The sequence below is a fragment of the Zeugodacus cucurbitae genome, chromosome 6 (assembly GCF_028554725.1).
Source record: "Zeugodacus cucurbitae isolate PBARC_wt_2022May chromosome 6, idZeuCucr1.2, whole genome shotgun sequence".
NCBI lineage: Eukaryota > Metazoa > Arthropoda > Insecta > Diptera > Tephritidae > Zeugodacus > Zeugodacus cucurbitae.
This window is the reverse complement of record NC_071671.1, coordinates 30680001-30704358: the sequence shown is the minus strand read 5'-3', so window position 1 is coordinate 30704358 and position 24358 is coordinate 30680001. Positions and strand designations below refer to the sequence as shown.

General features: G+C 39.5%; 1 protein-coding gene and 1 non-coding gene across 13 annotated transcripts in view; both read left to right on the top strand.

Moving 5' to 3' along the window:
• The window catches only part of LOC105219329 (synaptic vesicle 2-related protein), a 469576-nt gene that overhangs the window by 172528 nt on the left and 272690 nt on the right, over positions 1–24358 (top strand). For 11 of the 12 annotated variants that reach the window (XM_054233805.1, XM_054233807.1, XM_054233802.1 and 8 more), the window contains 2 exons: positions 2356–2481; positions 22096–22167. In XM_054233805.1, coding sequence (XP_054089780.1) covers positions 2356–2481; positions 22096–22167 — 198 coding nt within the window. The remainder of the gene's footprint in view (positions 1–2355; positions 2482–22095; positions 22168–24358) is intronic. The other variant, XM_054233804.1, reaches the window with a different exon arrangement.
• On the top strand, positions 23019–23232 carry LOC114804954 (small nucleolar RNA U3). Its single transcript, XR_003753063.1, has one exon. It is a non-coding gene; the product is annotated as a small nucleolar RNA U3 (small nucleolar RNA).

Here is a 24358-nt window from a genome sequence, read left to right as displayed (position 1 = left end):
TAGCCGCATCACCTGCTTTACTAATGTGTTTCACAAGTATCTCAGCCCCCGATCTATATCTTCCGCGCAATTCAGGTTATCCTCTAGCGAAACATCTAACGTTTGTACTTTCCATCCTTTCCTTTTTACCGTGTTAAAACGTGGATTCCTTAAAGATCGCGTTGAGTGTCTGATATCAAACAAGATAGCCTGGTGATCACTGTGCGTGTAGAGGTCACCTACATGCCAGTTTGTTGTGCGCGCCAGAGGGCTGCTGACGAATGTGATATCGATCACAGAACCGCGACCATTCTTTTCGAAATTTTGGGGTACGCTTGGCGGGATATAGCAGCTGTAAAAGTTTATCCCGTCTATTTTTGCCCGAGTGTAGTATGATTTACCTAGCAACGGCTTGTCTTGGAATGTTTTTCCTCCACAGGCCCATATAGCAGCTTTGCTTGTACTATCGGAGATCCATGACCCGTCATTTATGTTCTTATACTGCTCACTTATTATAGCCACATCTAAATGTTGCTCGTACACAGTTTGCCCAAGAAGTTCTTGTGCAGTGGTTTAAGTTAAGCTGCATTACTCTCATTTTTTGGTGCTTTTACACGCCTCTTGGTATAGGGGGCATTTCTTGCTACCTATTTGGTGGTCAGTATTTTCTCTACCTCTTTTCTTCCATGCGTTACATGACGGTTTTTGGCTGCACTCTTTCGCAAAGTGTCCGATTTCGCCACACTTAACGCAACACTGACTCCTATCATCAGGGTTGGTGCATGTTTTCGCTAAATGTCCGTATTCCAGACACCTGACACACCTCCTTAAGTTTAGTTTCGCCCTTATTCTACTCACTACCCAGCCAATTTTTATTTTATGTGCGTCTAGGAGAGTTCTTGCTTCGAGGGCGGGTAGGCTTACCACAGCTATTTGCGTTCCTAGATACGCCGGTCTAATGCTTCTGATCGACTTTTTGTCAAAATTACAAAATTTTAAAAGAGTTACAAAACTCTTTTATTTGAGAGCGAATTGCCTCGGCGATGTCCTCCTTAATTGTGATTTCGTCGAGATCTCTGATTATCACCATTACTTCGTGGGTTAGTGCTCTAATCTGCGCCTCGTTTCCTAGTACTTTGCCTATCTCGGTCTTGAACTCACCAGTGCTTTTTGTTGTTTAGACGTACACATGTGAATATGTCACCAACCAAAAATTTAAACATTGTTCTACAAAAACAAGAATTGCTCAAATAGCATAAGCATGGCAAGGGTTTTAAGTTCTCTGCTTTACTCTCATTCACTCTCTCGCTTGTTTAACGCTATAGGTTGCACAACCAATAATTATCGCAACCTTTTCCGAAGTCGTATAAGAAGTATAACTTCAATAAGTGTACTATAAAATGTAAGTGTATTAGTTTAGTGTTTAGAAAACATTTCAAAATTAAAAAAAAAATTGCGGAAGCCCTCGGATTAATTCCGTTCAGAATTCACCTCGAGTAGAGTATTTGCCATTTATGCTTATCGGCTTTACCCATGTAGAATATAACCGTGTAGAAATGAAGCATAAACGTAGTATGTATTATCATTCTTTTTGTCTCTAATTTTTTGCAGTGCGATACAACCACGGTAGCTTGCAGAGTGAGAATCGCCGCAGTTGCAACATTTGGCAGGACATTTTTACATTTTTGGTACATTCAGTTGTAGAATGTTTGCCTCCACATTTCACACATCTCGATGGCTTACCGCAGAAGTTTTCTGTATGTCCAAAAGCTTGACAGTTTTTGCACTGAGGGAATAATTTAGAGGCATTGATAGGCTCAACCTTGCAGCAGTATTAAGAATGCTTTTGATCTGATAAACTGTCCTCGGTAGCATCAATACTACTAAAAACATATATTTTAGATAACAGTTTTCTAAGTATTGCCACATCGTTTGTCTTTTCAAAGCTGCTACAAAAGTTTTTCTGCTTCAATCTGCTGGATGTAGCCGCCAGCCTTTGGAGCTCTACAGTTGGTACCTCACCATCATGCCGCCTTATTAATTTGGAGAATGTAGCTCTGGCCCCCATCTGCGTTTGCAGTTTTAGCCACGCTCAGTACTCTCCAATCGCTAGTCGGCACGTCCGGGTTTTGTCGCTGTAGCTGCGAAAGTGCTTGTTCCAGGTCTACTTCGCGAGGTATCACGACGTACGCCTTGGGAACCGACGGAATGCAACTTCGATTCAATAATTCAAACGCGTTCAATCGTCGCAATATGTTTGAACTACTATTAATATTAGTTTCCGTAGAGCTATTTAAATGTAATACTATATAAATACAACTTGAATTAACACGTAAAATTTCTACTATATTTCGAATAATTTATTTTTATTTACAGTGTTTTTGGGCTTTGGGAGCTTGCTTTGAAATTGCTTTAGCCTTGGCAATATACCCCAACTTTGGATGGCGATGGCTTTTGGGCTTCTCGACGGCACCATTATTATTATTTACTTCTCTTACACCGGTAAATAGATATAACTGTATATAAATATATGTATGTGGGTTTTATTATTCATTTATTTCAAAAGAACTTATACTAAATACGCAATTCATATATTATGGAATATCGGAAATTAAGACCCAAAAAAGCTAACGGTAAACGAATATCGTAATCTTATATTCTATCATTCATGGTTTAGCTTGGTGACTACCTTGTACGGTCCCAAATACTTCAGTCTTTATTTCGTATTCAAAGCTTTCTTTCCGTGTTTGATTAAATTTCTTACAATCTTCTTCTGTATTTTATCTATATTATCATAAGCATTCTGTTTGTATTAATCGCGATGTATGTTCAACTTTTGTATTTCAATATCTTTTAAAATTGCATGTAAATCTTCACAAAAACTAAAGATTACTTCTCTTACTGATCAATTACCTCCTCCACACGGTTGATTTCGTTAGATACAGCCAAACCTGACTATCTCTGTAGTCTCTTCTCTCACGGTGAGTTGACACAAAGCCTCCAGCTGCACCACACGTCCTCTGGTAATCTCACACAAACACAACTATATGCACACCGACGAGCTGACACAAACACTTCGGTTCCACCACACGCACCTCTAGGAATCTCCTCGATTCGAATATCACTTTCTCTAACTACGTGAAAGATTAATGTTCGTTTAATAACAAAATCTCTACAGTCATTACGGCATGCCTTTGCCAATATCTTACAGTTTTTGTTTTTCCTTAGTTAGCTCTATCTCTAACACCATTTCTTTTCTGCTTTGCCGTATTTACCCGATCACTTTTAATCATTTTATCTTTCTGCCCTTTACATTGCTGAGACTATGCTGCTCTTGTTTACACTTACAACAAGTAACATCAGTTCACCCAGCCTCCGGACAGACTCTTGTTATGTGACCTTCCTTGTCACACGCAAAAGTCTGTCTTTTAATCAATTCTTTACTCTCTGTAGCAATTTGCTCCATGCAACTTTTCTTACAGTTGTTTGTACACTGTACAATTTGTTCCTTGAATTAGTTCACCATTTTTGCTTCATATAACATAACCTTATTTGCCTTAACATCTGGTTTACCACATACGAAATATTCTACTACGCTTCTTTCATCTAAGGAGATTTGTTTCCCCAATTCTAAAAGTTTATAAAGATGTTCCTCGTCGGTTAGAGACTTTAAACTAACCCAGTCTCTTACTCCTACCAACCAATGTACAAAAAATGTCCCTGCCACATGTGCAGTTGTTCGCATATACACATTGTTATAGATTATTCCAAACGATCGTGCCCGTTATATCATCAAATTCCTCAACCCAGTGACAAAATTTGTAATAATCATCATCCGTGTTCCTTAAAAGTTTATAAAGATGTTCCTCCTCGGTAAGAGACTTTAAACTAACCCAGTATCTTACTCCTACCAACCAATGTACAAAAAATTTCCCTGCCACATGTGCAGTTGTTTGCATATACACATTGTTATAGATTATTCCAAACGATCGTGCCCGTTATATCATGAAATTCCTCAACCCAGTGACAAAAGTCGTAATAATCATCATCCGTGTTCCTTTTCGTGCCCAATACCGAAAATTAAGACAAACCTAGCTGTTGGTGCGAAACAAAACAATTGTATAAATTATCTCATTAAAATACCAAGCATTTTATTTGCTAAACTGCAACATTGTCAATTTATTAAATTTAACATATGTATGTACATTCGAATGCAGCAGTTCTGATCTTTTTTTATAGTAGGGGGAAGCATCGAAAACCGAAGTGCGGAACTTTAATCCGCTAAACCTATCTACTCCCAATACAAAAACTCTCCCACGGAACGATCTGATTAAGTATTACTTCGTGGGAGTGTTAAGACAATTTAAGTCGTCTCCTCTATAGCGCGGACTGACTGACGCCTAATCTGTTGTAGATGTCTCAGTTCCGTCATTATTAGCGCTGCCGCTTCGCTAACAGCTTTCCAGTTATCGGAGGCCTGGCACATAGTCCAGTCAAATTTTCTACCGTCCAGCTACCACCCATGGTAGCTTTCAACTTTTCCCTTATATTTATAAAGCAAGGGCAATGAAAAAATATGTGTTCAGAGTCTTGTACAGACAATACGGACTAAAGTCATTACAAAATTTATAAAGATAACTTCTAAAACACCCGTGACCACTTAATATTTGGATCAGGTGGAAATCAAGGTCTCCATGCTGTCTATGTATCAACGAATAGATGTCCGGTATTAGTCTGTGGGTCCAACGTCCTTTGGTTGAGGTTTCCTCCCCTGGATGTCAATAGGCGGCATGCTGGCCAGCACTTCAGCAGCATCGCTGAATATGTTTCGAAAAGCGCTTATTACTCTTATTGCAGACAGTCTATATTGCGTTTATTGGTCTAGAATACGCTTTAATATCTAACGCCTGGATCCATGTTGGTGCCGCATACAAAATTACAGAGCTCATAGCCTTTGCAATTGAAAATCTTGGGCTGGAACACACGCTACCTATATTCGCCATCATTCTTGATAAGGCGTTATAAATTTTGTTTGATTTGTTTGACGAATACGCCAAATGATCCTTGAATTTTAGTCTTGAGTTTAGTATTACCCCTAGGTACTTCAGCTGTGGCTGTGAAATAATCTCGCACTCCCCTATAGTGAGAGTTATTGTTTCAAATTTCCTTGTGCTTATGAGCAGTACTTCAGTTTTATGCTCTGCTAGTTCCAGATTCACGGAAGAGAACCATTGACGTAGGCTATTGATGCATTCATTGCATTTTCTCCGGACATCATCTAGGTGCTTGGGCACCACTATCGTCATCAGCATATGCTATTAATTTTACGCTCTTTGGTTGTTGTATTCTTAGCACCCCGCCATACATCGGATTCCATAAGAGGGGACCTAAAACCGATCCTTCTGGTACTCCACTCGAAATAGAATAGCTCTGCCTTGGTCCGTATCGAATATCAGCCTTCTGTTTTTAAAATAGCTCATTATTATATTAATGAGGTATTGAGGAGCGCGTATTTTGTATAATGTGTTTATAATGTTTGCCCAGAGTTTAACGCGTTCTTTACATCCTGGGTAATCAGTGCGCAGTATTTTTTTGTACCACCTTTCCATCTTTTTCCACTGACTGCACCTTTTTGCAGTGCCAACGACTTCATTTAGTGCGTCATAGTGGATTTTCGTTTTATAAAGCCGTATTGTTTCTGTGGTAGTCCGCCGGTTTCCAGGATTGCTAACTCCAGGCGGTTTCGTATACTTTCTTCATTGTGTCGAGTATACACAAGAGACTACTCGTATCGTCTACTAGTAGTAGTACTTTTCTTTGTTTTGGGAGTAAAACTAGGCGTTGGACTTTCCAGGGATTGGGGAACACCCCTTCTTTTATGCATGCGTTGTACATGTTTCAGACTCTTTGTTGTTTTTTTATTTTTACGCAATATCCAATAGTTCTTCTTCCGTAACTATATAAATGACAGAGCTTCCTCAGCCTGGCTATCTCTTCATTCCACCAATATACTGGCCTTCGATTGGTGTTATGTGTTGTTGTTCCGTGCATAGTTGCGTCACATGCTGCTACCTCTTCCTTAAGAACTGTCGATACCAGGTGGACTACGTCTTCGCATGGAGCGTTTGCTGCGTGTTGGCAGGCTGTTGCAAAAAAATCAGAATCAAAACCTTTTTGCTACCAGCCTCTTTTTTAGACCTGTTCCTACTGAGGCCATAATAGCCATGTGGTCGCTATTTGTGTATATATCCGTCACCCTCCAATTAATGCGTCTACTAAGTGCGTCGTTCGCAAACATTAGATCGTTTATGGAATCTTTGTTTCCTTTTTCAAAGGTATTTTTCGTGCCACTATTCATAATCGTAAGAATCGTTTGACTTATAAATTCCAATATTAGACGCCCACGATGGTTTGTACTTCTGCTACCCCAAGCAGTCGACCATGAGTTAAAGTCGCCTGCTATTATTATTGGCGATTTGCCCCTAGTTTCCAAAGACAGCTCTAGGAGAAAGTATTCGAATTCTATGATTGATGCGCTGGGACGAGCATAGCAACTTACAAAATATATTCTTTTTAACTTTGCATATGTGAAACCATTTGAGTCTGCTCTAGCACAGGACATAAAGGTTTGTCCTTTACACGACTATATTGCTGCCTTGCCAATGTTCTCTTCTATTAAGGTTTGTTTTAGCAGCACTTGTGTTGCAGCGCAGTGGTTTAGATTTAGCTGCAGAATTCTCATTTTTTAGCTAGCTTCATCATCTCCTGATACTTGGAGCAATGTTCTCTTTTACAGAGCATGCAACTGAGAGCGTTCTTATATACCTTTGCTACGTGTCGCGCGCTTCCGCACCGTGTGCACAAAGAAGACCTATCAATCGGGTTGGAGCAATTACGTGCCATGTGGCCCAGTTGAAAATACCTGTAACAACGGGAAATAGGGAAAAATTCCCGGAGACGGCAGATCGACCAACCTATCTTTATTTTTCCTAACTTTACTGCGGTGTGTGTGCCACTACGGTTAATTCGTATACTTTTAATGTTGGCTTTTTTCATATCTTGGATTCCAAACTCTTTTTTCAATGCCTCTGGGGTCGTTATTTCGTCGAGGTTTTGGCACGATAGTGACATTTTGCGATTTTGGCTTTACCTTGCCATTTCTCCCATCACTCCCTCTAGCGCGCTTTTGAACGTCTTTTCGGCTTTTAGTCTTTACTTTTAAGTGCGATTAATAAAACTCCTTTGAGAGTTTTCCGGATATGTGTTACATTTGCACCCAATTCCTGAAGACCCGTGTCACTTTTTATTTACCGAAGAATATAAGCATACGACGAACCATCCTCTTTGGTTAGTATGATGGCGTCTGGTGTCGACCTTATTTTATTTTCGTTTGGTCTCCTTTTTTACAACTTCAACCCATTTTTCGCTTGTATTGGATCCAGCCGTAGTATCTCCTAGTGTTATTTTCGCAGTCTCACTATAAGTTGATTTTACCTTTTCAATAAATTTTTTTTTATTAATTGCCCGATAACTCCCGCAGCCTTTTTGTGGTATTTTTCTTTTAAAAGATATGAGATACTTGGGTAGCTCTTCCCACCATAGTCTTGTTGGCATTATTATCCATTTTCTCGCAGCTTTCGTGCATACTCATAATGCTACTGATTAGATCACGCATAGCTTGGTTAACATGCCTTTGACCAGCCATCATATGCTCCAACTCTTTTATTATACTCCGTTCATATGTCCACTTATGGAGGCAACGTCTTTCAAACCGCACAATTACAATTATCTCGTCTCTAGTAGGTGGGCCGCACTACATACTCCCTTCGTCCCTACACGCAACTGTTTCGGGCAAGCAAATGGAGGTTATGCGCTCGTCAACGACAGTACATGGAGGCAGGTTTGGAACAATTCTGACGCTAGTTTGAGCCCATCACATATAGGTACAAGACATAAGCACAGATCTGCCACCGATCGAGCAGTCAACGGAACGCTGCGGGTAGGGATGGCAAAGAATTTTTTTTAATCGATTAAATAATCAAATGATTAATTGCAAGATATAAAAAAATAATTACAATTAATTGCAATTAATGTAAAAAAATCGATTAATTCCAATGTTTTCAAATAATACTAAATTGCATAAAGACCACCACCAGTTTCAGCGCCGAATCTTCTATTATAATGCTCTATCACAGAGTCCCAGACATATCCAAAAAGAGAAAATGGCTTACATTTGAAGTTAAGTAGCACAATGACATTAAATATTTCAAAATATGCACAGCAATCTTAAAGTAAAATAATTGTCTCTTGCTTGAAATACTATGTTTTGCAACTTTGCGTAAAAATAAAACCAATAAAATATAGGAGACTATATTCTTATTTCAGACATTCAAATTGTGTTGGTATATACACAAAAACAAAAACGGAAATAAAATTAAAATATCGTATTAAAAATTCATTTGTCTTAGCATAAAGGAAAATATATTTATTAAAGTCAAGAATATTTAGAAGTCTGTTCAACCAAGTTTGAAGAAAAAGCAATTTCGATAAACGCAGTTGCACCCGATTTTGAGAAACGCCGCTCAGCTGGTACTGAGGTACAAAGTAGATGACAATACTTTTTTGAAAGTCCGTACGGTTTTCATTTCTTCCCAAGCATCAATAGTGTTTCGAAGCTGAAGGGCTTTCATTAATTGGTTTGCTGCTGCAACTCGGCATTTCAATCATGGTGTCAGTGTCATCATCACTTATGGGAACATTGTCGTTACTCCTAGATTTCAGAGTCTAATTTGTACACATACATTTATATATAACTAGAAGAAATTTAAAATGTAATACCGATTGCTCCAACTTACCACAATTTGCAGGCTAGTGTTGCATTTTAAATACTGCAACATATTTGATGTGTTATTAGAAAATTTTAAATTTTTGCAGCAAAGTTGACATTTAACGTAGTTATTGCTATTTTATTAAAAAAATGTCCACACTTCGCTTTTAACTGGCGCCATTGCTCTTCAAACAACTGAACGTAAACTGTAAATGCAGTGTTACCAGACATTCATTTCTTGATATTAAACTACGTTGACATTTTAGAATTTAACTATGTTTACACCGTTTCCAGTCATTAATGACTGATGCGACCAATTTCGATCCTTGTACGCTAATTTAGATGAACATAAAATGTATTAAATTTCAAAATGCTGTTTGCGATTATTTTGCAATTACTCGAGTAATAGTCGAGTAATTAGAAAAGGTGTTTCGATGCAATTAAATCGTAAATTGAATGAAAATAATCGATTAATTTAATTAAATGATTAATCGTTGCCATCCCTAGCTGCGGGTTTTCTGAACAAGAAAACTTAAGTCGACTACAGAAGTCACTACAAGGAGCTGCGTTGGAAGCAGTCCGGCGAATGCTGCTGATGCTATCTACAGATCATCTAGCCATCTAAACCCTTCGTATGATTTTTGGTCAGACGTTATTCATAACGCTACAACAAAAACTGAGACAGATGCCAGCAGTGAGAACCGATCGACTGAATAACTTGATCGATCTTGCGTTAACTGTGCAAAATTATAGAGCCACAATGCAGGCGTTAGGCCTTAGTGACTATCTTAACGACCCCCTGTTAATTAACGAGCTGTTAAGGAAACTCCCAGGGGATATGAGATTAGACTGGGGTCATCGACGAATATCCACATCTCGCGTGGATACTGTGGCCTTGATGAAGGGTTATTTGGGCTCGCATCGTGTGCCAGCCTAGTAACACCATTTAACGAAAAACCCACTGTTTTAGAAGAAAGAGTGGGAGGAAAGGGCAACCGGCAGAGAGTTCTCGAACACGACGAGATACCAAAGGTGCATAAAATGGCAAAAACGCGTGATGAGGTAACTGATCATACTATAACATGTCCTCTATGCTATAAGCAGCATGTTCTCTCCGAATGTCCAGACTTTATAGCAAAGAACCGAAATGAACAAATGGTAAGACGATGTACATCCGAGCAAGTTTGCGGAGTCGACGGGTGTGTTATTGTAACTAGCACTAGTCGGGAAAATACAATATCGATTCATCAACCTGAGTTTAAAAGAGCCATTTTCCGTTACATTCTGTATAGCCCGAAAACTGAAGTGCAGAGCTTTGCGCTAATTGATGAAGCGGCGTCATGCACTTTGATGGATAGTAAGCTGTCTGGGCAGCTAGGTCTCGACGGTCCTGGTGAGGAGTTGTGATTGAGACAGGCAATATAACAGCAGGAGATGAGCTCCAAAATTTTTTTGCATGGCATGCTTTCTTTCGACAATATTCTGCAAAGAAGCTGATGCATGCACCTTATCTGCTCTTCGCCGCCGTATTTGAATAGCTCGGCCGGTAATCCATCGGCCCCCGCCGCCTTATTGTTCTTCAAGCGGGTAATTGCTATTCGAATTTCTTCACGGTCGGGCAATGGAACATCTGCTCCATCGTCGTCGATTGGGGGATCGGGCTCGCCATCTCCTGGTGTTGTACTTTTACTTTTTGTACTTTGTACTTTTTTTCCCTCCACAAATTCAGTATACTCTGGTCATCAATATCTAGATCACCTCTGGGGGTCCTACAGGAGTGTGCTCCGGTTTTGAAACATTCAGTTAGTCGCCGGATCTTTTCGTAAAATTTTCGAGCATTACCCATGTCGGCCAGCTTTTCATACTCACGCATTTCGGCCTCTTTCTTTTTTGTCTGCAAATGCGTCTCGCTTCTCTCTTCAGCTGTCGGTATCCATCCCATCCCGCACGTGTTGCGGTCGATCGCAACATTGCGATTCTCTCCACTGTTATTTTGACTTTTCCGAAAGCCAATGGTTTCGGTTGCAGCTGTACGTAAGGAGTTTGATATGCCATCCCACAGTTCCCTTATACCGAGATGCTTATGAATGCTCTCAGAGAGCAGGAGTGCAAGTCGAGTAGAAAATCGTTCGTGATCGTTCGGTTGTGATTGCAGCTTCTCGATGTCGAACCTTCCTTGTGTTTGTTGACGTGCGCTTTTCTACACAAAGGCGGGTGCGTATCTTAGCTGCTACAAGATAGTGGTCCGAGTCGATGTTGGGACCACGAAGCGTACGCACGAGTGATTCGATCCGGGGACAGCCAAGTAGCTTGATGGATTTTCTTATGCTGGAATCTAGTACTATAGACGACCATATTTCGGGCCCCGGCGAAGTCGATCAGCCTCAGACCGTTTGGCGATGTTTCGTCATGGAGGCTGAATTTTAGGACTGTTGTGCCAAAGACACCTTCTTTACCCACCCTAGGGTTGAAATCGCCAAGCACGATTTTGACATCGTGGCGGGGGCAGCGCTCATAGGTACGTTCTAGCGCTCATAGAAGGTATCTTTGATTACTTCGTCCTTCTCAGATGTCTAGTAGATGTCACAAGGACCCACCTTCTCCCGTCCTTGTCCCGTCCATCGCATTTCTTGGATTGCGGTGATGTCAGCCTTTACTCTTACGAGGACATCAACCAGCTGAACAGAGGCATCTTCCCAATTAAGGGTCCGGACATTCCAGGTGCATGCCCTTAATTCGTAGTCCTTTAAACGTTTGCAGTGGTCGTCATCAAAATTGGGGTCTGTCATCCGAGGCTGTTGCTTCTTTTTCATTGGGGGGTGTTTTTATGTGGTGGGTCCCAAACCCTACGCACAACCGCATAAGCTCGCCTCCAAACGGATCGCTGTTGGCTACCCAAAGGATACTTGGTCTAAGACCGGAAGTCGTGAGGTGCCCAAGTGAATGACAATTTTACACAAGTCGATTATTTTGACCCTTTGTCGTGACGGTTGTCAGAAGACATGAGGAGCGGTTGTTTTTACCTGCATGACCATACGTGTAGTACTTATTGAGATATCAATATTAATATCGACTGATTAGTTTCTCCTAGTTCTAAAGCTCATAAGAGAAAAGGACGATCGCGATGTGGACCATTCTTCTTTGCTGAATAAACAATTTCGTATGTCCTGCGATAGATTCACCAACGGGTTAACAAGACGCGCAAAATGGTTCGAAGATGCACCAGAACCAATCACTATAAAATACATCGTAATAATTGTTGATAAAAATCCTAAACACAATGGAAAATATATGTTTTACATATCTTCTTCTTGACTGACGTAGACACCGCTTACGCGGTTATAGCCGAGTCCAAAACAGCGCGCCACGTATCCCTCCTTCTGGCAGTTTGGCCCCAATTGGTTATACCAAGCGAAGCTAGGCCCCTCTCCACCTGGTCCTTCCATCGGAGTGGAGGTCTCCCTCTTCCTCGGCTTCCACCAGCGGGTACTGCATCGAATACTTTCAGAACTGGAGCACTTTCATCCATTCGAACAACATGACCTAGCCAGCGTAGCCGCTGTTATTTTATTCGCTGGACTATGTCTATGTCGTCGAATAACACATACAGCTCATCGTTCCATCGTCTGCGGTATTCGCCGTTGCCAATGTTTAAGGGACCATAAATCTTCCGCAAAACCTTTCTCTCGAAAACTCCTAGCGTCGTCTCATCGGATGTTGACATCGTCCACGCTTCTGCACCGTAAAGTAGGACGGGAATGATGAGAGACTTGTAGAGTTTGGTTTTTGTTCGTCGAGAGAGGACTTTACTTTTCAATTGCCTACTTAGTCCATAGTAGCACCTGTTGGCAATTGCTGTTAATGCTGGTTCCCTGGTAGATGGAATTATCTACAACTTTAAAGTTATGACTCTCAACAGTGACGTGGGAGCCAAAACTCGAATGAGCTGACTGTTTGTTTGACGACAGGAGATATTTCGTCTTGTCTTCGTTCACAACCAGACCCAACTTCCTTGTCCAGTCTGGAAAAAGCAGAGTGTTGTTTCCAATGATATCGATATCATCGGCGTACGACAGTAGCTGTACACTCTTATAGAAGATTGTACCTTCTCTATTTAGCCCTGCAGCTCGTATTATTTTCTCCAGCATCAGGTTAAAGAAATCACACGAGAGTGAGTCGCCTTGTTTGAAACCTCGTCTGGTATCGAACGGCTCGGAGAGGTCCTTCCCGATTCTGACAGAGCTTTTGGTGTTGCTCAACGTCAGCTTACACAGCCGTATTAGTTTTGCAGGGATACCAAATTCAGACATCGCGGCATAAAGGCAGCTCCTTTTCGTGCTGTCGAAAGCAGCTTTAAAGTCGACAAAGAGATGGTGTGTGTCGATCCTATTTTCACGGGTCTTCTCCAAAATTTGGCGCATGGTGAATATCTGGTCTATTGTTGATTTTCCAGGCTAAAGCCACACTGAAAAGGTCCAATCAGTGTGTTGACGGTGGGCTTTAGTCTTTCACACAATACGCTCGACAGAACCTTATACGTGATATTGAGGAGGCTTATCCCACGGTAATTGGCGCAAATTGTGGGGTCTCCCTTTATGTGTATTGGGCAGAGTACACTGAGATTCCAATCGTCAGGCATGCTTTCTTCCGACCATATTCTGCAAAGAAGCTGATGCTTGCACCTTATCAGCTCTTCGCCGCCGTATTTGAATAGCTCAGCCGGTAATCCATCGGCCCCCGCCGCCTTATTGTTCTTCAAGCGGGTAATTGCTATTCGAATTTTTTCACGGTCGGGCAATGGAACATCTGCTCCATCGTCGTCGATTGGGGAATCGGGTTCGCCATCTCCTGGTATTGTACTTTCACTACCATTCAGCAGGGTGGAGAAGTGTTCCCTCCACAAACTCAGTATACTCTGGTCATCAATAACTAGATCACCTCTGGGGGTCCTACAGGAGTATGCTCCAGTCTTGAAACCTTCAGTTAGTCGCCGGATCTTTTCGTAAAATTTTCGAGCATTACCCCTGTCGGCCAGCTTGACAAGCTCTTCATACTCACGCATTTCGGCCTCTTTCTTTTTTGTCTGCAAATGCGTCTCGCTTCCCTCTTCAGCTCTCGGTATCTTTCCCATCCCGGTCCTGTTGCGGTCGATCGCAACATTGCGAGGTAGGCAGTCTGTTTTCTCTCCACTGCGAGACGACAATCCTCATCATACCAGCTTTTTTTTTTTGACTTTTCCGAAAACCAATGGTTTCGGTTGCAGCTGTCTCTCTTATACCGAGATGCTGATGAGTGCTCTCAGAGAGCAGGAGTGCAAGACGAGTAGAAAATCGTTCGGCTGTCGGTTGTAATTGCAGCTTCTCGATGTCGAACCTTCCTTGTGTTTGTTGACGTGTGCGCTTATCTACACAGAGGCGGGTGCGTATCTTAGCTGCTACAAGATAGTGGTCCGAGTCGATGTTGGGACCACGAAGCGTACGCACATCAAAAACACTGGAGACATGTCGTCCATCTATCACAACATGATCGATCTGGTAGCGAGTGATTCGATCCGGGGACAGCCAAGTAGCTTGATGGATTTTCTTATACTGGAATCTAGTACTACAGACGACCATATTTCGGGCCCCGGCGAAGTCGATCAGCCTCAGACCGTTTGGTGATGTTTCGTCATGGAGACTGAATTTTCCGACTGTTGTACCAAAGACACCTTCTTTACCCACCCTAGTGTTGAAATCGCCAAGTACGATTTTGACATCGTGGCGGGGGCAGCGCTCATAGGTACGTTCTAGGCGCTCATAGAAGGTATCTTTGATCACTTCGTCCTTCTCTTCCGTCGGGGCGTGGGCGCAAATCAGCGATATGTTGAAGAACCTTGCTTTGATGCAGATTGTGGCTAGACGTTCGTCTAGTGAATGCCAGGTCTCGCGACGGAGTCTCTCTCCCACCACGAATCCCACACTGAATTTGCGCTCCTTTATATGGCCGCTGTAGTAGATGTCACAAGGACCCACCTTCTTCCGTCCTTGTCACGTCCATCGCATTTCTTGCATTGCGGTGATGTCAGCCTTTAGTCTTACGAGGACATCAACCAGCTGGGCAGAGGCACCTTCCCAATTAAGGGTCCGGACATTCCAGGACAACCGCATAAGCTCGCCTCCAAACGGATGTCTGTTGGCTACCCAAAGAATACTTAGTCTAAGACCGGAAGTCGTGAGCTGCCCAAGTGAATGACAGTCAGAAACTTTCCTCACTTACGTGAACTTCTACATATACCTTGTCTTCGTTCACAACCAGACCCAACTTCCTTGTCCAGTCTGGAAAAAGCAGAGTGTTGTTTCCAATGATATCGATATCATCGGCGTACGACAGTAGCTGTACACTCTTATAGAAGATTGTACCTTCTCTATTTAGCCCTGCAGCTCGTATTATTTTCTCCAGCATCAGGTTAAAGAAATCACACGAGAGTGAGTCGCCTTGTTTGAAACCTCGTCTGGTATCGAACGGCTCGGAGAGGTCCTTCCCGATTCTGACAGAGCTTTTGGTGTTGCTCAACGTCAGCTTACACAGCCGTATTAGTTTTGCAGGGATACCAAATTCAGACATCGCGGCATAAAGGCAGCTCCTTTTCGTGCTGTCGAAAGCAGCTTTAAAGTCGACAAAGAGATGGTGTGTGTCGATCCTATTTTCACGGGTCTTCTCCAAAATTTGGCGCATGGTGAATATCTGGTCTATTGTTGATTTTCCAGGCTAAAGCCACACTGAAAAGGTCCAATCAGTGTGTTGACGGTGGGCTTTAGTCTTTCACACAATACGCTCGACAGAACCTTATACGTGATATTGAGGAGGCTTATCCCACGGTAATTGGCGCAAATTGTGGGGTCTCCCTTTATGTGTATTGGGCAGAGTACACTGAGATTCCAATCGTCAGGCATGCTTTCTTCCGACCATATTCTGCAAAGAAGCTGATGCTTGCACCTTATCAGCTCTTCGCCGCCGTATTTGAATAGCTCAGCCGGTAATCCATCGGCCCCCGCCGCCTTATTGTTCTTCAAGCGGGTAATTGCTATTCGAATTTTTTCACGGTCGGGCAATGGAACATCTGCTCCATCGTCGTCGATTGGGGAATCGGGTTCGCCATCTCCTGGTATTGTACTTTCACTACCATTCAGCAGGGTGGAGAAGTGTTCCCTCCACAAACTCAGTATACTCTGGTCATCAATAACTAGATCACCTCTGGGGGTCCTACAGGAGTATGCTCCAGTCTTGAAACCTTCAGTTAGTCGCCGGATCTTTTCGTAAAATTTTCGAGCATTACCCCTGTCGGCCAGCTTGACAAGCTCTTCATACTCACGCATTTCGGCCTCTTTCTTTTTTGTCTGCAAATGCGTCTCGCTTCCCTCTTCAGCTCTCGGTATCTTTCCCATCCCGGTCCTGTTGCGGTCGATCGCAACATTGCGAGGTAGGCAGTCTGTTTTCTCTCCACTGCGAGACGACAATCCTCATCATACCAGCTTTTTTTTTTTGACTTTTCCGAAAACCAATGGTTTCGGTTGCAGCTGTCTCTCTTATACCGAGATGCTGATGAGTGCTCTCAGAGAGCAGGAGTGCAAGACGAGTAGAAAATCGTTCGGCTGTCGGTTGTAATTGCAGCTTCTCGATGTCGAACCTTCCTTGTGTTTGTTGACGTGTGCGCTTATCTACACAGAGGCGGGTGCGTATCTTAGCTGCTACAAGATAGTGGTCCGAGTCGATGTTGGGACCACGAAGCGTACGCACATCAAAAACACTGGAGACATGTCGTCCATCTATCACAACATGATCGATCTGGTAGCGAGTGATTCGATCCGGGGACAGCCAAGTAGCTTGATGGATTTTCTTATACTGGAATCTAGTACTACAGACGACCATATTTCGGGCCCCGGCGAAGTCGATCAGCCTCAGACCGTTTGGTGATGTTTCGTCATGGAGACTGAATTTTCCGACTGTTGTACCAAAGACACCTTCTTTACCCACCCTAGTGTTGAAATCGCCAAGTACGATTTTGACATCGTGGCGGGGGCAGCGCTCATAGGTACGTTCTAGGCGCTCATAGAAGGTATCTTTGATCACTTCGTCCTTCTCTTCCGTCGGGGCGTGGGCGCAAATCAGCGATATGTTGAAGAACCTTGCTTTGATGCAGATTGTGGCTAGACGTTCGTCTAGTGAATGCCAGGTCTCGCGACGGAGTCTCTCTCCCACCACGAATCCCACACTGAATTTGCGCTCCTTTATATGGCCGCTGTAGTAGATGTCACAAGGACCCACCTTCTTCCGTCCTTGTCACGTCCATCGCATTTCTTGCATTGCGGTGATGTCAGCCTTTAGTCTTACGAGGACATCAACCAGCTGGGCAGAGGCACCTTCCCAATTAAGGGTCCGGACATTCCAGGACAACCGCATAAGCTCGCCTCCAAACGGATGTCTGTTGGCTACCCAAAGAATACTTAGTCTAAGACCGGAAGTCGTGAGCTGCCCAAGTGAATGACAGTCAGAAACTTTCCTCACTTACGTGAACTTCTACATATACCTTGTACAAAAATATGTTTGACAAATTGCAATTTTTATTGATAAAAAATAAATTTATGTAAAAAAATTTCGAATTGAATATTGAAAATGAAGGTAAACAATAAAAGTATACCGAATTTGACCGTAGGCGAGTTAGGGCACCTTTTAAAACTCCTTGGAAAGTATAAAACCGCCATAGAATTCAAGTTATTCCATATTTTCTTTTTCAGTAATCAATTTATTATTATATCATTTTGTGTGATAATCAAAAATTCTATGCAATTCAAAACAAAACTCAGCTGGTACTTAAGCACTGCTACACACCTTCTAATTTCAATTATTAGACGGATTTGTCATTTGAATTGTATACTTTTTCGCAATAAAATAAAAATGTTAATATAATTAAATAAATTCTAAATTAGGTTTAAATGAAAAATAAAAATGTTAGATTATAGATTATTATATAGAAATAGTTGAAAGCCGGTGAAAAGTTAGCAACAATTTCAATACGTAAACAAATAAATGAATGGATTTCTTTAATCGTAAACGTAACATATTTACATGAACTTTGAAATGTATTATTCAATGTTTACCATTTCCAGAATAGTTGTTTATTCTTTTTAACCGTAATACACACATGTAATACCATAATAGTTTAGATTCTAAATTCTCACTGTACGAATAGGTAGTTTTCATGTAAAATTAAATATTTTTTACTCCATTTCCATATATTTTATTAGTTTTTTATTTTTTTCATGGTCCTAATAGTGAGTTTTATTTGAAAATTTAATTATTTTTGCACGGATAATTTACTGTCTATCTTAACTATATAGGAATACAAATCAATTCTTTTAACACTACCAATTAGGTAACTCCTTTTTACAAATTAATATCAAATATAACATATTTGGTTCTTCGAAACAAATGTACATTCTTATATCCTTACAATCTACTCTTCTAACTACAAAATTTGAGCTTATCTTAGGACATGTTTCAGTGCTGCTCGGTCTATTGTGTTTAATGAATGAGCAAATTTCTTAATCAGCTGTCTAATTGCACAAATCTGACATCTGTCACCATACAATTTCAATGCGCATTAACATTTCTTAAGGCGCTTTAAAGTTGCACGTCTGTCATTGCTACATCAATGCACTGTTACATCAATTTGCTGGGAACTGTATTTGCTGTCAACGGTAACGCACTTGTAAATTATCAGGAATCACTAAATCCCGCCACTGTTTATTCCGTTGTTCTCATAGTCCGTAATAGCGCTGGGTGAAGTCACTTGTAGATCGCCAAAAATCACTAAAATTTCTTTCACGTCCCAATTGTCAAAACTGTTCAATTGGCATTATGAGCTCTTGCGGCTTTGCACATCTCACTACCAATTCACTGGCCTTCTGCGCTGACTTAGGGCACTGGTGCAACCACTCACCGCATGCTCACTGACTCAATTGTCTTTTCTTTTTTTACGCTTTATATTCCATGATAACCATCGCTGTTGAGCCCCCAAATGTGGGTTTTATTATTTAAACCCACGTCCACTTTTATTATTTATTTCAAAAATTCATATATTATGGAGAGCTTCAACTTAAGCCGTTATTATTATGGTTTATGGGAAGAGTTGTCAGAAGAGCAGATATTCCTTCAAAACTAAGTTTTTTAAATTAAAATAGCTCCGAACTTTAAGATTTTAAAACTAGTATGTTTCTTAAAATTTCGTACAAAAAGACTTCACTATCAAAAATCTGAGAGCACTTGAAGATTTTCTTTTGGAAAGAAAGCTCTTTAATAAATATATGTTTACAGCTTTGTTCAGAATAGCACAAAAGGAACGTGCAAGGGGAAATGCAGTTTGTCGAGATTTTGAATTGTTAGAAGATGTAATAAATTGCAGCCAGCCAAGCGCATAAATGAAAGGTGAATTGTATTTGAAAATTTAAACTCAATTTTATATTACATAAATTCGGATAATAAGTTTTTTCTGAGAAGATCACGACAAATTCTTCGGGGATCGCTGTAGTTATATTTCTGTGATACAAATTACCCTCCTATCGTACCTGGTTGATTACTTCTGGTTTGTTTATTGTTCTTACAGTTTTTTCATTATAAATAAAATAAAAATATGTTTTAAGTAAAACTTAAAAAACATGGTAGTTGTGAAAAAATGATGAGAATGAAAAGAAAAACAATGAGAGAGAGCGAGCAGTTCAAGTGTCAATGTAGGAAGGTTGTGTACGCATCATGGCGCGACACGATATTTTGAAAATTTATGAAGCGATTTTGTTAAAACTTTTCACATTTCTTTGCAATAACATTATGTAGTTAATGAACTAAGGATTATATATATTTTTTTATTATTTTTTTTGAGCCAAAATAAGCCGAAAATTTTATTTTTTTTTGTTAAAAATCTGTAAAAAATTTAAATTTTAATATAATTTTTTTCCTTCGATCATTAACTAGATTTATCCATTTACTGTCGAAATATTTTTGGTTTTTTGATTTTAATATTGAGTTATAATGTCCACGGCAAGAGCCTTTTTTGGACAACTGATAGGAGATGAAGTACCAACAGCTGAGTTTTCGAAATTTTTCAATAAAAATTTAAATAAAACAACCCTTAAAGGCTTATGAAACTCCTACAGGAGAGAATTCAGTAAAATCTTTACAAATATGTTTGCACCAAAAGCGTTGCTTTCGTTTTTTTGCTTTTCATTTTCAGCGCATCCCGAAATTACAAGCAGCGCCACAATTGCATCATCCGATGCCATAACGTCCGCTCACTTCAAAGATTGCAACGAAATGATGTATGAATAACTTGTCGCATAAGTGTACAGTGAACTGACGTGCGACCCGGTATGCATACAAGTCTGCAAGTGTATTCACTGATTAAGTAAAGTCAAGTATGCATAATTGCAGCTTTACGCCTCGACTGATACTTATAAATATGACAAATCGATTAATGGCAGTGTTGTCCTCTGTATTCTATGTTACTCGGTCAGTGACAATATTGCCACATGCCCTGTATATTGTCCATTCGTACATATATTAAGAAATTATAAAGAAATATCAAAATATCACTTTCCAAAATTTCGGTTAATCCAGACAATACTACGAATCAGTGAAGACATTTTTTTTACAAATAACTCAATCTACAAGAAAAAAATAGTTTGGTTCAATACCCAGAAAATAGATATATCATTTAAAACATCGGTGAATTTCTGAACTACTTCCAGCATATGTATAAAAGTAGAAGCCTAAGAACTATGTCAGAATACAAATTAGAATATAGAGTAAATTAACAGGGAGATTATGGCGAAAGTAAATTTTATGTTATTGAAACTAATCAGATGTCATAGCAGCAGCAAAAAATAAGTCGCTGGGACTTTCTTTTTTCTAAGTCTCAATTATGGTCTTGACTGGAAAAAGTTTTTTAAATATCCTAACTAACACAAATCACGATATTCATCATATTATTCCAGTGAAGAAGACTGGGAGGTCTTTTATTCAAAAGTATACGATACACATTTAATGAAAAGCAAAAGACAACGATTTAGGCGGCATGAGAGCCATAGCCATTACGGTCCTCATATTTGGTACTTAGTTTTGCGAAGGATTTATGGTCCTTTGAACATTGGCAACAGCGAATACGCGGACGCAGATGAAAAAATGAGTTATGCCTGAAATACATGTGCAGATATTCTTCATGCAGATCTACACAATTATTCCAGCCAAAATACATCTGCTGGTTATCGAAAAGAGGAAAATTGCCATTGACGAGTTCCTTTTACAAAGAACGAAAGTAAAGAAACGAAAAAAATAGTAGCAATTTGCAAGTAAACATGAGAGTACTATTTTGGGCCACTACATCATATTATATCTATAAAAATAATCAATAAAATATTGGCTTAAAAAAGCAGACACTTACCTAACTGTCACTAGCTAGCAGTAGCGAAACAGAACTTTTGTTTATTTTCAATGAACGGCTGAGCGCATTCACAATGCTGCCAGACATTGCTCAAAAATTAAATATTTGAATGCTGTCAACGCTGTCTCTGCGTAGAGAAATTCAAATTTCACATGGCATGCAGATCTGCATTGAGGTGCAGAATCCGAAATGTCAAATCTGTACAATTTTTTTTTTCTGCATGCAGAATTCTGCACATGTAATTCATCATGGCATTATACAGCGATATTGACATAGTCCGGGGAATGGTAAAAAGACAGCGACTACGCTGATTAGGTCCTATTTTCCATATGGAAGAAATCACTCCAGCTCTGAAAATGTATGCTGCAGTATCGGCCGGAGGAAGAGGAATCAAATTACGAAAAATGACGAATAATGCGCTATTATTGATTCAGCTTTAATCGCTTAAGCTTACTAAGGAAAATAAAGCAGGCCATCCATATTCGACGAAAGAGTTCGGTTCAATGAAATTTCCGCCTTGATGGTAGTTTTTATGTTCTAATTTTGTTCGAGAAAAATAAAAGTGATTTTATTGTGGCTGCGCGAACATATTCGGCAATGGATGGCAGTGGTGTCACGGACATAATTTAAATTTGATCTATGGCTTTCGGAACTGGGTAGAGCTGTATGCTTTTTCTAATTTATTTTAAGCATTTGTTAAATTATAGACAAATGCAAATAATTATTTGCTTATTGCGGATTATATTATGACTGTTATATTAATTTCATTAATTGTTCAAATGATAATTTCATAATGAAGAAAATCATTTATTTTTAGTGGCTTACAGAGTCTGCCAGGTACCATACCTTAAACGGAAATTATGAAAAAGCAGTCCGAGTTTTAGAACAGGTAAGAAAATTATTATTATATCAAGTTAGAAAGTTTTTGGTATTCTGTGATAATCTTGATACAATATAATAGTTCTGGAAGCAGAAGTAGATGTTTTTGCTTAATTTATATTCGTGAAACTAAAGTTATAGATACATATATTGATGAAGATGATGCAGGTACAGTAATCCCCGCTTAGTGCCCCACTTAAGCGGGAAGGCGCTTAAGTGCCTTGAGATTTTCTCAAATACTTCGATCTAATATTTTTCTTTTGTAATAAAAGTCACATGTATTTCTTATTAATAACAAAAATACTTATTAATAACAATAAATATGAAAAAAATTACAAAACTATGTATATGTTTTCCTTTTGACGATACTCAGCGCATTCATTGTCAAAAATATTAAAAGGCATTTAAAAGAGGAAAATATCAAAAAAAAAATTAATTCACTTAACCGGGGATCACTGTGTAACTAACGGTACTGTCGGATTATAACGTTATAATATTTCAGGGTATTTTTTTGAAGTTATACTTCTTATACGACTTCGGAAAAGGTTGCGATAATTGTTTAACGCTTCAGTGGAGAGGGAATAGCGTTGAACAATTAACGCGAGAGAGAGAGAGAGAGTGAATGAATGTAAAGCAGAGAACTTAAAACACTTGCCATGCTTATGCTATTTGAGCAATTCTTGTTTTGGTAGAACAATGTTTAAATTTTTGGTTGGTGACATATTCACATGTGTACGCATATGTATGTTTGTATGCTTGTGCATTATTTGTTTTTCTTTTGTTTCTGTTTCATTTATGCGAATTCTCAACTATTTTGTGTGAATTTAGGTTGAAATACTCTGCGTTTGTCGTTGAAAAGTTAAGACTATACTTCACAGGATCATTTCTGTAGTCAGTCTTCATTTACTTTCTTTGCAAATCGAAAGTATTAGCACCCGCGATGAGGAGGTATATCGTTTTATCTGACAGCGTGAGATTTATGAACTTCATTTCTAATTTTGTTTTGTGGCATATTAGAAATGATGTTTCTTCGATGATCGCTCGGTTACAACGGATAAAACGACTTCTGAGTGGTGATTTTAATGAATAAATTCCAAGGTTTTATACAAATAATTATATATGTATAACAAGAATTGGCGATTTGTGTGCGGTAGAATGCAAAATGAACCCTAGCGATAATCATAATAGTAAAAAATTTAATTTAATTGTCATTTATATATCACCAAATTCATCGATGAGAGATATAAAATTGTTAATGGTAAAGCTTTATTACCGTTGTCAACTGCAGGTTAACAAGCTTTTGCAGATATTATCGGAGAACCAGTAGAGTATAGCGAACAACCGGTACTCCTTGCGTGAGATTTCAATGTAAATTTCTCATTGCCAGAAGCTGAACCATTACTGGCATTCCTCAGAGAGAAATTTTCATTAGAAATGATCAATGGATGAAATGATTCTACGACAAAAGGAGGTACGACTATTGATACGGTATTCGCGAGAAATATAGATAAATTAGATGTAAGACATTTCATATCGTATTTTATCTATCATAATCCAATTGTAAATATTATAGATATCAATCCGTCAGAACCCAGAAATGATAATTGATTTGGACTTTGCTTTATAAAATGTGCATAATAAATTTATAAAATGTGAATTTAAGAAAGTGTTGGTCACTCCACCATATTTTTATACTTTCCCTCTCGCTAGTTTTCTTTCATACAAAATAATATGCATTTCTTGGAATATCACTAAGACGTATAACTTCTTCCGCGCGTAGGGACTCCACGCTCCAGTTTTTTAATATATTACGGATACATTAAATTTTTAAGGGGGTGTGTATATGTCGGCAATACTTGTAAATTTGTTTATATACAATTAATTTAAATTCCGTGTTATAACAATTTTAGGCAGAAGCTAATTGATCAATTAACCTGCCTCTGCTCGATTAAAACGCTTATTTAGATCGATTTTCTATAGAAAATATAATATACATTTATTTATATTGAATTTTAATCTACTTGAAAATCAAATGCAACTCTGCGACAAGGATGTGCGATATTTTTTCTTTTTCTGCGATTGGCTGAATTTTTTGAGAAAAAAAAATCTACGGTAGTTGTCGCCGCTAAAAAAATATTAATCAACTGATGAAATTTACCAACTTCTTATGAAATGCAAAAAACAAAAATGTATAACAGCTG